Source organism: Panthera pardus, unplaced genomic scaffold (assembly GCF_024362965.1).
Source record: "Panthera pardus isolate Hobbes unplaced genomic scaffold, ASM2436296v1 HiC_scaffold_18, whole genome shotgun sequence".
Classification (NCBI taxonomy): Eukaryota; Metazoa; Chordata; class Mammalia; order Carnivora; family Felidae; genus Panthera; species Panthera pardus.
The window spans coordinates 33,573,787-33,589,145 of record NW_026526743.1 but is presented as its reverse complement, the minus strand read 5'-3'; the positions used below and the strand labels follow the sequence as shown (position 1 = coordinate 33,589,145).

Here is a 15,359-nt window from a genome sequence, read left to right as displayed (position 1 = left end):
AAGAGGAGGAGGAGCCCATTCCTGATTTACCAATGGAAACTCCAGATATTGCAGTCATCTCATCAGCGATTGGCCCAGCGGTGCTGGGCTAGGCCAGCCACCGCCTCTCCACTTCCTGCCGCCAGACGCTCCGGATGCACTTCCGGCGTGCCTTTACCTCCTCTTGCGCTCTCATGTTAATGGCGGGTGGCGTCTGCTGAGGAGAACGCGAATAACCGCTCCCGGCACAGGGAAAGTCTCCCTGCCTGCCCCATTTCCTCTCGCCGCCAGTATTCGAGCTAGTCAGCATGTCCGTGGTGCCGCCCAATCGCTCACAAACCGGCTGGCCCCGAGGGGTCAACCAGTTCGGCAACAAGTACATCCAGCAGACGAAGCCCCTCACCCTGGAGCGAACCATCAATCTGTAAGTGCGGCCTGGCCTTAGCGCGCTGCCTTCGCGGGCACTCCCTTCCTCTTTAGCGCTCCTAAAGACTCCAGATCTTCTGGCGCGTCCCTGGCCCTCGGCGGGCTCCACGCCTCCCCACCATCTCCAGTCCCGCTCGCGGACGCGCGCTTTTGAAGATCCCTCGGGGCCCTTTCCTGGTCCTCGGGCGCCACGGGGTTAGAGTCCTACTTGGGAGGAGGGTTTTCCTTTTCTGGAGAGAAGGCTTGCTCCCCTGCCCCTCCATTCAGTCATTCTAGGAAAATCCCAAGTTTGTTTTGAACTCACCCCCTCCCCACGTCTCCAGAGGTAACCTACTGGAAAATGTGTGTTTATTTTTCCTGTCCAAGGTTTCTGTTTTCACATCACGTTTGTGGTATTGTTTTTGTGTTTTTTATCTGGTATGAATGGTGTAATGTATCGTTTTTGCAGTTTTCACTTTTCTGTAGCGGTAAGCTTTCGAGATCTCGGTATGAAGCTTAGGTTTAGGTTTTTTCTCTTAACTGCTTAATTGCATCTGGGCTCTTGAATGCAGCACATTTTATTCCTGTGTTCAGAACTAGCTGGCTTACCCTATGCATTCACCTGCGGCATTGACTGCCGCAGCGACCGGAGTCAACCACCGCGTAGGCCCCAGCTTAGGGTGGATTCTGTTAGGTTTGGGCTTTCATTCAGACCGTGGAGGGGACCAGCCTGCAGCCCCAGAGAATCCACTGTGGCCTGCGTTTTTATTTTCAACACTTTTCTGTTTAAGCCCTTCAAGCCCTTGCGTGTCGATGTCACTCACAAAAGTCATCTTGCAGTGGCGGGTAATTGGCGTTTGGGCTCTGTCTTGATCAAGAGATTGTCAGAATATCCTTTTTCTTTTCTTTTCTTTTCTTTTCTTTCTTTCTTTCTTTCTTTCTTTCTTTTTTTTTTTTTTGCTTTAAATAATATCTTAGAGTTTGTGACCCACCGTGGTGCTGACCCTAATGGAGGAAAGGAGCCAGTTTATACTGGTCAGTATTTATAAGGTACAAGAATTTACTGATACTGGTGTTTCCATGAGAAACTTTAAGTGTTTCTCTATTTTACATTCAAATAAATGAACTTATTCCCTTCAACAGTGATTTGAAATGGAAAAGATGGTGGTTGTTATTGTTTTTATTTGGCAAAACAGGTGCTGGCTTGGAAAGTTAGATAATAAAAATGTTAGGTTTATTAAATCTGTAGGTAGATAGTGGTGTATGTACAAGCTAATATCTCTAGCTATTACATTAGCATAATAGCAGTTTAATTTCATATCTCTTCTTCAAAACATCTTCATAAGATTTCCATGAAGTGGAAAAGGTAATTTTTTTTTTTCTTTTCATGTGAAAGCACAGCTTCTGGATTACTTTGGTAATTAGAGCTAGGGCTCACGGTTTTCTCTTGAGTTAACTTTATTCCTGGACCAATTTGCATCGAATTACTACGTAGAATTGGTGAAATGTTTTTATTTTTGCCCCATTAAAGTTATGGGTTGATGGGGATGCCTGGGTGGCTCATTCAGTTTAAGTGTCCAACTTTGTGGCCAAAGTCGTGGTCTCAGGGCTCTTGAGTTCAAGCCCTGTGTCAGACTCTCTGCTGACAGCTCAGAACCTGAAGCCTGCTTCAGTTTTCTGTGTCTTCCTCTTTCTTTGATCCTTCTCTGCTTGTGCTCTCTCTCTCTCTCTTAAACATAAACATTAAAAAATTTTTAAAAAGTTGTGGGTTGATGAATTTACAGAACGTTTCCTCTCCTGTATAAATACAGTATTCAGAAAAAAAATCACTGATGTGAACTCATTTCACCAGGGTGCATTATAATCTAACTTGAAAACAAGTCCTCTTCCCCACAATATACTTTATTTTAGGAAATATTGCATAAATGCCTACTTTGTATCAGGCACTGGGCATAATGCTTGGTGTACAATGGAGAGGTCCCTGCTTTGCTAACTGAAGAGATGATGGAAAGTAGTGGCTCATCTTGTAGAAAAATAGGTATTAGTCTTTAACACCTATAGTTAATAGAATTTCTGATTAGATTGGTAGAGGAGTCCTAGGGAGCATTAGCTAGGTTGTCAATAGTAGTATGGCAGCTGTGATAAAAAATCAGGGGAGTATCAGACATCCAGGTGGCCACTTCTCTAAGCATTTGAGGGCCTTAAGGATGGTATTGTCTATAGTTGAAAGTTCAAGGGTGGGTAGCAGCTTGATCTAATGGAAGCTCTGACTTTATAGTCCAGAGAGCTGGATTCTAATCTTTGCTGTCACATTAACTAGCCTTGTAACTTTGGACAAATCCTGTGTCTCTGAGTACAACATATACACTTTTATACCATAGTTTCTTTATCCGTGGTTGGAATCTGTCATGGTAAATTATTGTCTTCAGTTCTCACATGAGATGTTTGTCTTTGGATCACAGGTACCCTCTTACCAATTATACTTTTGGTACAAAAGAGCCCCTCTATGAGAAGGACAGCTCTGTTGCAGCCAGATTTCAGCGCATGAGGGAGGAATTTGATAAAATTGGAATGAGAAGGACCGTAGAAGGGGTTCTGATTGTCCATGAACACCGGCTACCACATGTGTTACTGCTGCAGCTGGGCACAACTTTCTTCAAATTGTAAGTGTCACTGGAAATTAACAGCAAGACAACTTTTAGGATTGCTGTTTTATGCAGCTTTGGAATACAGTTTTAGACCTTAGTCATTTATTTCTGCAAACACTACTGTTAATGGAGTCTTCAGAAAGAGGAATTCATAAGTCATTTTCCTCCAGGGTAGTGCTCATTTATTGCCTAATTAGAAATCTGCATGTGTCTGTATATTGCTAATAATTGAGCCTGATAGAAGCCCTGTACAGCAAATAAGTCCAAATTCAATTTCTAGGTATCATTGTAGCATTACCAAGAACAATTGATATTATTTCTTTCTTAGGATGAATAGTGTTTATTTTTCTTAAAATGACTTACATATTTATAGATAACTATTTAGTTTTATCATTTAAACTTATAAATCTCTCAGTATTATACATTTAGCCCACAACTATTTGACCAGATTATACCAAAAAGGTCAAATCCTTAGATAGGAATTCTTGAAAAATGTCCCATTTTTCAGACCTAAAGAATGTGGTCCACTGCCTCTCTGGGCGAATGTCCCATTTTTCAGACCTAAAGAATGTGGTCCACTGCCTCTCTGGGCGTTTCTAGAATCCATTTTCACCAGATAGCTTCCAGAGAGAAGAGATTGGGATGGACTCATGGCCAGCAGTTATATTTGTTATGTTACACGTTTTGTTTGTTTAAAACTAGGGTTTGTGTACTGTTAGTCTGGTGACTTAATACAATGAATTCAACTTTCTAGCACATTCTTTCCCCTCCCTTTACATTTGTTTGCTTTGATTGCCTTAGCCAACATTGAAATATGTGTTATTCAGTTACATGATAGAAATTAAGCATTATTTTTTTTTCTTCCTGTTACCCTAAAATTGTATTAAGTTGAAAGCTGAAATTCTTAACTTTTATACAGACCTGGTGGTGAACTTAACCCTGGAGAAGATGAAGTTGAAGGACTAAAACGCTTAATGACAGAGGTATTTTTCCATTTAACCACTTTTGCAGTTTGATTCTTGCCCTGAATACCACCAACTTAATGGATAATTAGGCTTTTTATCTCTTGTGGAAAGGATAAATTTATTTTGAATAGTTTTCAATAAATAAAACATAAACAACAGTGTTACTACAATGTTTAATTTCTGCAAGTTGATCTTGTGCTTTATCTTAACTTTTTTTGTTGTTGTAATGTTGTTGTAACAATAATGGTTAATAAAAGCCAACATTTATTGAGTACTTATTGTGCTAGGCACTGTTCTGAGTGCTTTACATGCAATAACTCCTTCAACCATCACAATAGCCCTTGGAGGAAGTACTATTATTAATCCCATTTTACCCATTGGGATACTGGGCCCAGAGGTTCAAGTAACTTGCTTGATGTTTATAGCTAGTATGTCATGTGGCTAGAGATTTGAATGTAGTATTTTTCCAGTGTAGACCGCTATAGGGTTTTGACAAGAGAATGATTACTGTTAAATACCTATTTTCGTTTTTGCACTTTTATCTTTTAACCTTCACTCAAATTGTGCCACCTTTTAAAAGCACTCTAATGTCTGCCTCTAAAGACTAGGGGCCAAATGTATATAGATGCTCGAGATTTTGAGATTGCAGGTTGTTTTCACTTTTTAGCATGCAGTCCTTCCCTCTTTAATTGCAAAACTAATATACGTTTTGTGCCAAAACCTTGGCAGATACAGAAAAGCAGAAGGAGAAACAAAGCTAAAATCACCTGTAATTCTACCACTTTGACCTACTGGTTTATCTTTCCAGTATTTTTTCTAGTGCATTGTAACTTTTAAATACTGTGCTGTGCTTAGACTTCCATTCATATGTGGTTGATTGGACCGAGTTGCTTAGCTCAGCTCCTTCTCAAAACTCCACCAAAAAGGAAGTAAAGAGTTTTTGTTTTTTTATTTAAGATATAAAGTCAGTAGGATTGAAGGAGTGTAAGATGAGACAAAAGCGAAAAAGAAATTTTAGGAGCTAGAAAGCAGATGGGCAAGTCACATCTGTCTTAGGAGAAACTCTCAACAGGAAGGTAGTCCAGGACCTAGCACTACAGAGCAAAAGGTTGAAGGATTGGAAGTGCCAGGTGCCCATGAAAGTGGGGGCATGCATGGACTGAAGACTGGGTTGATAGTTTGTATAGGACATATTTCTATATCTAGGTCATCTTCCCCACTCTGTACAGTTAGACAAAGACTAGCTGGTGATTGATTGTCAGTAGCTATTCACTCAGAGAACACTAAGCATTGAAAAAGTAGAGGAGATGAGAATAAGTGAGAGTTTACATCCTCAGTAGTGAGACTTCTAGACTTCTACTAGACTCATAAAATGGTGACAACTAGGCTTACATACATACCCTGGGCTGAAGGTTGGAGGTTTTGTTTCTGGAGAAAGTGGCCAGTCCAAAACAAACAAACAACCCTCCAGATGATAGTATTTGAGAATCTTCCCAAAGAACAGTGTGATCCTATCACAGAGGGGTGATAGTTAAGCATCTTATTGCTTTACCCCTAATTGTGAGCCAGGCTTTTGGAGAAAGTGTCTTAAGAAGAAAGAGAGTAAAAGAAGCAAATGAAAGTCAACAGAAACAGAAAACTCAGCAACAAAATTATGACTCGTATTTTTGGTGTGATGAAAGGAGATAGCTCATGTGTGGAACACTGTGCCATAAAAAAGACTATTCAGCCAACAAGAAAGAACCCATGATATTAAAATGTTAGCAGAAACAAAAAATTCAGTAGAGGGTTAAAAGATTGAATTGGCAAAATCTAGAAAGTAGAATGAAAAGGTAAAACAAAGGTAAGAAAAGACAAAATTAGTGGGTCATTCTAGAAGGACCAGAATAGATTATAGATAAATAGAACAAAGGAGGAATAGCAAAACAATAACTCAAGAAAATTTCCCAAACACAAATAACATGAGTTTTCAGATTAAAAAAGACCTATTGGCCTTCCCTCTATAATGAATGTTAAAAGATCCATGCAAAGGCATATCATCATGAAATTTTATTTTTTTTATTTTAGAGAGAGAGAGCATGTGGGCAGAATAGAGGGATGGTGGGGGAGGGAAGAGAGAGATAATCTTAAGCAGGGTCCATGCTCAGTGCAGAGCCCAACACAGGTCTCGATCCCATGACCCCAGGATCATGACCTGAGCCAAAATCGAGTCAGATGCTCAACCAACTGAGCCACCCAGGCGCTCCTGAAATTTTAAGTATGTAAGGATAAAGAGAAGATCCTAAAAACTTCCAAAGTTGGGGAGGGGAGGAGAGACAGGAATTAAATCCAAAGCATCAAAATTAGAAATGGTATTGTCTTCCTAGAAATAACACCGAAGTTAAAAGGTCTGGGAACATGCCTTTGTAATTCTGAGAGAACATGATTTCTGTCATAGAATTTTCTGTCTAATCAAACCATAATTCAAATGTGCAGGTAAAAAATTTATTTCTAGACCTACAGTTTCCAGAAATCTATCTCTTGTACCTTTTCCCAGGAAGCTCCCGGGAGCTTCCTGGGAGGGTGTTCACCACCAAAATGAAAGAAAAAAAACTAAGAAGATACAGTATTCAGAATATAGAGAGGATCTAACAACACAGGAAAGAGGAAAAGGGAAGTCCTAGGCCTCCAACTGTGTGGCAGGGCTGAGAGCATCTACAGAGTGGTGGAGGATATAGAAAGTCTGTCAGTGGGGCGCCAGGGTGGATCAGTTGGTTGAGTGATGTCGGACTTTCGATTTTGGCTCAGGTCATGACCCTGGGGTCATGGGATTGAGCCCTGCATTGGGCTCTAAGCTAGATGTGGAGCCTGCTTGGGATTCTCTCTCTCTTCTTCTCCCTCCCTCTGCTCCTCTCCCCCAGTTGTGTGTGTGTGCTCTCTCTCTCTCTCTCCAAAACAAAACAAAAGTGTCTTAGGAAAAAATGAAAGTGATAGAAAATTTGATGTTTTGAGAAAAATTTAAATTCTTGGGAGAATGTGGAGATGAAGTAGTGATAGTGAATGATAGGGATATATGAGATAGTTATTAACTCTGAAAGAAAAGGTTAGTTGCGTAGTAACAAAATGTAATTACGGTTTACTAAACACTCTGGTGTGTCTGATTCACCTAGTTACAGTAATTTAAGTACTGAATATAAACTTAATCAAATGATGGAGGAGAAAGTATGAATGGAGGATGTAATTTTTGAGATCCAAATTCTCACCCACAGTAGAGGGTGTTAATGGTTTTTTTTCTTTAGGTTTATAAAAACATAAGGTAATCAAAAAATGCCAAAAAGAATGCATTGAAAGTGTAAATGTAGTGGAGAATCCTGATAAACACTACCTCAGTCGGGTGATCAAGATTAACATCAGTGAAAAGTCCTCCCGATAGAACGTGCCCTGATGTGATGTGATGAGAATGGTACTTTAGCTCTGTGGTCTTCCTCTCCAAACTTCCCAAAATCTATAATCCCAGTCTAATTGAGCATTTTGCAAAATATCTGATCAGTGTTCCTTAAAACTGTGAAGATCATCAAAAACAAGGAAACTTTGAGAAACTGTTACAGTCTATGGGAAAAATTGTGCATAATTTAAATGTAGCTTAGAGGAGATTCTGGGACTAGAAAAGGACATTAGTTAAAAACTAAGGATATCACAATAAAGTATGGGCTTCCAGTTGATTATAAAGTATCAGTATTGGTTCCTTAGTTGTAACAAACGTCCTGTCCTATTATGAGATGTTAATAATAGGGGAAATCGGGTATGGGATATATAGGAAGTCTGTAGCATCTTTGCATTTTTTTTTTTCAGTAAACCTGGAGCAGTTTTTTGTTCGTTTGTTTCAAGTTTTTAAATTCTGATTAACATGTAGTATAATATTAGTTTCAGGAATAGAAGTTAGTGATCCATCAGTTGCTCATTACAACAATAATAACCCATCACCCATTTATCCCATCATCCTGCCTACCTTCTCTCCAGCAACCCTCTGAAACTTAAACAGTTTATTTAAAAACAGGGGGAATGCTTGTAAAAATAGAGGCAAGTATTGGAAAACAGCTAAGAGTTGAAAGTTGTAGCCAGTGGAAATTGGGAAAGTGGGACAGGGAACTTCTCATGGTAAACCTTGTAGAACCATGTTCGACCAATAAAAATGTATGGAGTGTGATTTTGATTAAAATAACTTAAGTCTAATGTAATGCTGCACAGATTTATAAAAATGAGAATTGTGAATTTGGAACACTTTTTTCTATAATTTAGGTAGGTGGGTGATTTACATAAGCCTCAGCTTGATTCTGGAAACACTGTTGTATGTATGGCATTAGCTGATGTGAGTAATTCATCACCTTTGGTTTTCCATGTGTGGTCAGGATGTAACAACAGATTCGTTGGTCCTGTATAGTTATGTTGATGCTAGATTGCCATTTTGGAACTAATAGTGTATGTCTTGGGCCAAGTGACACAGGTAATATTAGATAAAAAGTCATAAAGAGGAAATCTATATTTTCACAAAAGAAGGATATAAATGGATTGTTTATTGGGTGTCTTATTTCTTTTTAACAGATCCTGGGTCGTCAAGATGGAGTCCTGCAAGACTGGGTCATTGATGACTGCATTGGTAACTGGTGGAGACCAAATTTTGAACCTCCTCAGGTCAGTGCTCATTTACATTTGCTGGGCATTTGGGTAAGTAGAAAACGAATTTAATTCTAGCCATTTGAAAAGAGTGTAGTAGAATTTGACTTGAAATTTTCTTTTCTCTCTCCTTAATTTAGATAAAAAATGAAAAAGCCAAGCATTTGTTCTTTTAAAGGAAAATTTCAAACATACAAAAGTAGAAGGAATAGTGAAAATACATGAATCCCATTACCTGTCATCCACAGGTTAACAGTTAGCAACTCATGGTCAGACTTCACCTGCAACCCCATTTCCCCTGCTCTCACCTTGGATTATTTTGGAACAAATCCTAGGTATCATTTGGAATGTAAATATTTCAGTATGTATCTCTAAAACACAAGGGTCTTTTTAAAAACACGACCACAATACACATTCTCACATTAATAAATTATTCCATGAGCTCATTAAATATGTATATCCCTTGACTAGTTTCAAGTTTTATTTTTATTTTGTTTTCTAATTTGTTTAAATTAGGATAGTCTCTTAAATCTCTTTTGGCTGGTTGGTTTCCTACTTCTTTTTTTCCTTGTAATTTATTTGTTAATGAAAGCAAGCTATTTAAAGTCTTTTGTGTTTCCATTGCTGATTGCATCTGCCTGTTGTCCTTGAACATGTAGCTCTTTGGCTTCTGTGCTATAAACTGGTAGTTAGATCAAGAGGCTGGATTTGGCTGATGAGGGAGTGCAAGGCTTACTTACCATAGGCAGTATATTGTTTATTGCTGCATAATAAATGATCCCCAAACTTAGCAGCTTAAAACAGCAAACATTCGTTATCTTCATTTCTCAGGTTCAGGCATCTGGGAGCTGCTTAGCTGTGTAGTTCTGGCTCATGGTCTCATGAAGTTATGGTCAGGTTGTCAGTGGGATTGCATCCCCTCCAGGCTGGACTCAGGCTGAAGGATCTAATCCCAGGTTCACACATGTGTTTGTCAGCGGGCCTCTCCTCCTGGACTGTTGGACTGAAGGCTTCAGTTCCTTGTTGGGTGTTGACCCTAGGCCTCTCTGTTACTGTGAGAGCGTCTCCACAGTGTAACTCCCAGTAAGGCAGCGGGCTTCCACTAGAGCTTGAGATCCGATATAAAGATAGTGACAGAGAGAGTGCTCAAGGAGGAAGTTGTGGTCTATTATAACCTGATCTTGACAGTGTCATACCATCACTTACTTCTGTATGCTATTGGTTGCACAAGCCAACATGGTACGTTGTAGGAGGGCACTGCACAAAGGTGTGGATACCGGGAGACCGTGGGGGTCATCTTGGAGGATGGCTGCCACCGATGGTATCGTGCACTTCCATCAGAAGTTTTTTAATGTCTGGTTGTCTCTTTCTGTAATGTTAGTGGCTCATTGATAATAGTTTTTTGGGTTTCATTACGGTTGTGGTAGTTTTATTAAGGAAAACTTCTCTCATCAACTATTTGGTTACCGTGAGGTATAGTTTGTATAGGAAAGAATAGATGCGTCTTTTCATAAGAATGAATGAATTTATTAGTATCCTCCAAAGATGTTATTCAAGAGAAAGAATAAGACAAAGACTTGGGTACAGACATTTTGTTTGGGAAGTGATCCCAGAAAGCAATAGACTGATGGGAGAGGGCAACCAGAAACAGCAATAGTCAAAAAAAGAAGGGCACATGATTGATTTTATTATAACTGGGCAACTGGATCCTGCTGAGGACTGTGAGGAACCATGTGGAATGTACCAAATTGTTCCATTAGAAGGATGGAAGACTGGAGATTCATACCCCATTGGATAGGGTTAAATTAACTCCCTTGCACTTTCATGTTGAGTCTGAGCATTGGTTGATTTTTGGGGGCTTTGGAAATGCTTTGAGGCTGAAAAGCAGAGACTGAGACAGTGGCAGCAAGCTGGGAGCTTTCTAGCACTTCCCAACACAGCTGCCCTGAAATCTGAAGTGGGATGGGATCTGAGGTGGGTGATGAGGGGCACAAAAAGTGTGTTTCGTTGACCTTTTAAAGTGTCATATGACCTCATGGATTTAAATACATGTGTTGTGTTTTAATCCATTGTAATGATTGATGATGGTACTGATGTCCAAGTTTTCTCACCTTTAACTGATGAGAGCCTCTGATCCTGAATCCTGTAGACAAGGCTCTATGACTTGGATACCTTCTTTGCATTATGTGGTGTTCCAGGTTAAGAATCATACAAAATACCAACCAAGTAAAGATTAGGCTATTGTGTCTGTCCTCTTCCTTCTGACTCTCTAGTATAGCTGAAGGATAGGAAGATAAGGCGCTGTGGAAGCTGGTGCTAGTACTCACTCCCTGAGGATTGTCCCGGCCTTATTAAGAAAGTATCCGCTATCTGGAAATAGTGAAGTTCTGGTCCAAAGATACATGAAACAATTATTGTAAACTTTTTATGGTTTCTTGAACATTCTTTGATCGAACTGGAAGCTCAGTAATAAAAGTTTTCCAGGCTACTTTCTAAATGCCCTCATCTCCCCTACCGAAGTGCTAGGACAGTTACTTTAATTCACTGAACCCTAGGGTTGGCTCTGCTACCATGAGGTGTAATGCAGGTGTTGTGTGTAGGTGTTACATGTTTATTTAATACACTTGGGGTAGTGGTTAGGTGTCAGTGGGAAAAGAGCATGACACCGTCTCCCTGTCTTTCTGTATAAAGTGCCCTTGGCTTAAAATAAACACCAAGAGGAAGACTGGAGAAGAAAGGCTTAAAAGAAAAGGAACATGTAGCCATAAGTAGAAGAAAATTGGGGTAATTAATGCCAGTCACTTTGGTTTGGTCATGGTGTGGGAGCTTCTGTTTTATGTGAACCACAGGTCTCCCATAGCCTGTGCTATTCAAACTACTACTTACCTTTTTGTTTGTTACTGCCAGTGCCTGGTTTTCATGATCATGTAGGGAGCCTCCAACGCCTGGGATGGTTGTCTTCGTTCATCATACTTTAGGGATGGCTGTGCTGTGTCATTATTCTGACTGGAATACTGAGATAATCCAGTGAGGGGTAGCATAGTGGGAAGTAACAGGCTTTTATAGTGTGATGACGGTTGAATAGATGAGGTTGAATCCTGATGTCACTACTTACTTGTGTAATCTTGGGAAAGACCTTTAGCTTCTCAGTGTAAGTTCTTACATTAAATGTGGGGGATATTACCTTCTTTTGGCTGCCTCTGTTTTATCCTACTCTCCCCTTATATCTGTTTTCAGCATTTTTCAATTGCCCTGCCCTCAAATACAACTCCCAAAGCCAAAGTAGATTTTTCTGAATGTATTATGGGGAGGTGCAGGAGAGATCTGTATCCCAGACTTTTAAAATTTGCTCTGTCAAAATTCTTTCTGAGATTGTAGCCTCCCCTCTCTAATTTTCTTTAGAATCTCTTAAGTTCTCCAAAATATTTTCTGCATTTTCACAAGCAACTTGATTCTCTCCAGCTGATAGGACTCCCCTTCCACTGCTCGTCTGGTGTTCCTGAAGCGTGCATCCGGTGTGTGTGTGGCATCATTGGGGGAGGAGCATCTTGTCAAATGCCTCACGGGCCATATTTAAACTTTTAATATAGCAAATGTGTCCACATCAGAATTCTAGAAAATTGAACTTAGTGATTTTTTTTTTAAAACAACTTTTATTAGAACAGTACTTAATGTCAGACTTCATTGGGTTGTAAATTTCTCAAGCTGTAAATCCTACGACTGCATATTTAATTGACTTGAATGGTTTTCTACTTATTATGTTGTGTTTATTAAGCATTTGTCTATTAGAACATCTGTTAGGTACTAGGTTTTGGTAAAGGCCAGACTAGAAGGGGTTCTAGTTCTCCCAACAGTATACATTGTATTGGGAAATAAACATATAAAGAAATAATTGAAACCACAGGATACACGTTAAGTAAAATTGTGTTGGGATTATGAGAACTTAGTCTCTAAAGGTTGATATTTGATCGTAAGATATGAAATGGAAGAAGTTGATAAATAAAGGTATGGAGTTGATTAAGGGATGTCTTGGCAAATACAAATTCTTCTCTTTTGCTATTTTAGTATCCGTATATTCCTGCACATATTACAAAACCTAAGGAACATAAGAAGTTGTTTTTGGTTCAACTTCAAGAGAAAGGTAAGTTAGTTTGTTTTCGAAAGCACCCACCTAAAAACTTTTGTAGAGTAATTTCAAGAATACTTCTATTGGTGTTTTCTCCACGTTCCTTAAAATTTTGGATTTATTCTGAAAATAAAAGCACATACTATGTTTGTACAGAATTCACTAGTTTTTCTTATATGTGTGCCAGTCATGCTATAGGGGGGAAAGTAAATTTAACTAGAGCATAAAGTGCCATTTGGTGGCATTTTGAAATAACTCTATTGATACTCACATTGTAACAAACTGAAAATTTTAGATGATCGATGAACTGATTTTTTTTTAATACCATATTTAGATCTGTTGTACATTTTAACAAATAATTATTCCATGTCTTAAAAATGGAACTAATAAATTATAAACCCGAGGCTCTGCTCTTCTCCTTGTTCCCAGGGCCAGCACTTCTAAGGTGCTCTTACTTGTTAGCAACATGAACTATGAACTTTGCCCAGAAGATACAACCAAAAAATGTGTTAATGAGAATTACCTTTTTCCTCAAAAGTGTCTCAAATGTAAAACCAGTGAGTGATGAATTTATGAATGAAGTAGAAGCAGTGATTGTATAAGAATTTACAGAAAATGAATACTGTTTTATTTTATTTTAGCCTTGTTTGCAGTCCCTAAAAATTACAAGCTTGTAGCTGCACCATTGTTTGAATTATATGACAATGCACCAGGATATGGACCCATCATTTCCAGTCTCCCTCAGCTTCTGAGCAGGTATAGAAAGTTGAACATTCTGTGGCTGATTAGTCTGAATTGCCAGATTTAAAATATTCTGAGCTGGTTGAGAAGGGGTAATTATGAATTTTGGTTTTTAAGGAAACTAACACGTAGATGGATTCATAGTTCATGTACAAGCCATAGAGTAAATATGACTGACTAAAAAGTGTCCCCAGACTCCTCAAGTTGCAGCATGACATTCTTGTAAATACCAGAAGTGTACCAGTGGTGCTCTTCCCCAAATCTGATTTATTTTGTTTTTACTGTTAAGATTGAAGTCTTCATTCAAAGAAGAGATGGTAAAATGGCAGTCAGCAGTGTATAATAAAAACCAGGGAAGTTATCTGTATAAAAATGTGGAGAATTGAATCTCTTGGTGTAAGATGTTCTCTTTCGTCTTCAAAGCCTGCTATAGTTAGGCCTATTGGGTATGTGGGATTAAGTCTTGAATTTTGACATACATGGAGGTTTTTTGTGTTTCTTTCGGCAGGTAGAGTGATAAGTGCATTAAAAAAAAAAGTTGGCTTGTACTGTTTGAGGAGCCTTCTATGGATAGGGATCGCAGAACAATGTGGTGCCTAAGAATATAGATTCTGAGGGCAGTGTTTGGATTTGAATTCTACCTTTAATAACTTCTGGCAGTGTGACCTTGGACAAACTACTGTTTGCTTGTTTCTTCACCTGTAAATCAGGGTGGTAGTCCCCACTTCATAGAATTGTGAGGAGTGAGTCAAATGATGCATCTGAAGTGCTTAACAATAGTGCCAGGCGCCTGGCAAATGCTGACATAAATATTCGTTCAAAAACATTTCCAGTAGTGATTTTGGCTTTCTGTGAAACCTTGTTGATTAGGAAATTGGTCTTTCTATTTTGTTACATGAATCAAACTTTATCTATTGCTCCTCTTGGTCTGATGATGGGTTAAAAGTTGAAGTATGACATAGGAAAAAGAGCCCTGACATCACTTACCAGGTATCAGGAACTGTGCTGAATGGCAGAGTACCATGAGGTATAAAATTTTCCTTCCCACAAGGAACTTGTTAGTGGATAATTAATCAAATGTACACTCTTAAATTTTGTTTTTAGTTGTAAGTATTTAACAACACTTATTTAATGTGTAAGATCAGACAGGTGAGAGAAAAGTATGTCTCAGTATAGAAAATGCCAATAATGTCAAAGGAGGGCAGAAATGTTCACATTTCTTTATCATCATCTAAGGTAAAAAACTTTGTAAATTATGCTGTTTTTAATAAAGATATTGTTCTTTCTAAAATTCAGGTTCAATTTTATATACAACTGAATTCCTGCACAGTGGAGAAGTAAAAGAAGCCGTCTCTGTGAGCACAGCTATAACACATTGTAGAATAAACATGGTAGACAAGGTTTTTTTTGGTTTTGTTTTGTTTTGTTTTTTATCTCGTCCCCAATCCCTAAATTGCTACCTACTTTCTGTTTGAATAGTAAAGTTAATATGAAGAACTAGATAGTGATGTAAACAAATGTGATAAAGTTTAATTTACTTTTGGTTCTACTCCTACTTTTTGTACAACATTAAAGAGTATGGACTTCTTTCTATTTGTATTTTTGTTTTTCACATTAAACTTGGAAAATTCTTACAGGTGAGGACTGGTTTTTTTCCCCCCTCGTAGGCTGATGAATATTTAAAGACAATGGCAGATTTAGGTCAGTCGAGTTTATGGGACCCTTGTTCTGAGGTCATAGTTGGGGTATACTCCAAGGCTGTGTTCTAGATTTTTGTGACGAGGAACCTATGTTATTTTTGGGAACTAGATTTGCTTGATGGATCCCAAGGTGTAACTCCTG

General features: G+C 38.7%; 1 protein-coding gene across 1 annotated transcript; it reads left to right on the top strand.

Moving 5' to 3' along the window:
* The first annotated feature begins 134 nt into the window (after positions 1 to 134).
* On the top strand, positions 135 to 15,151 carry NUDT21 (nudix hydrolase 21). Its single transcript, XM_019455899.2, has 7 exons — positions 135 to 403; positions 2,847 to 3,047; positions 3,952 to 4,015; positions 8,579 to 8,668; positions 12,716 to 12,791; positions 13,418 to 13,532; positions 14,814 to 15,151. The coding sequence occupies exons 1-7, from the start codon at positions 288 to 290 to the stop codon at positions 14,833 to 14,835; spliced, it is 684 nt and encodes a 227-aa protein (XP_019311444.1). The 5' UTR covers positions 135 to 287; the 3' UTR covers positions 14,836 to 15,151.
* Positions 15,152 to 15,359: the final 208 nt, after the last annotated feature.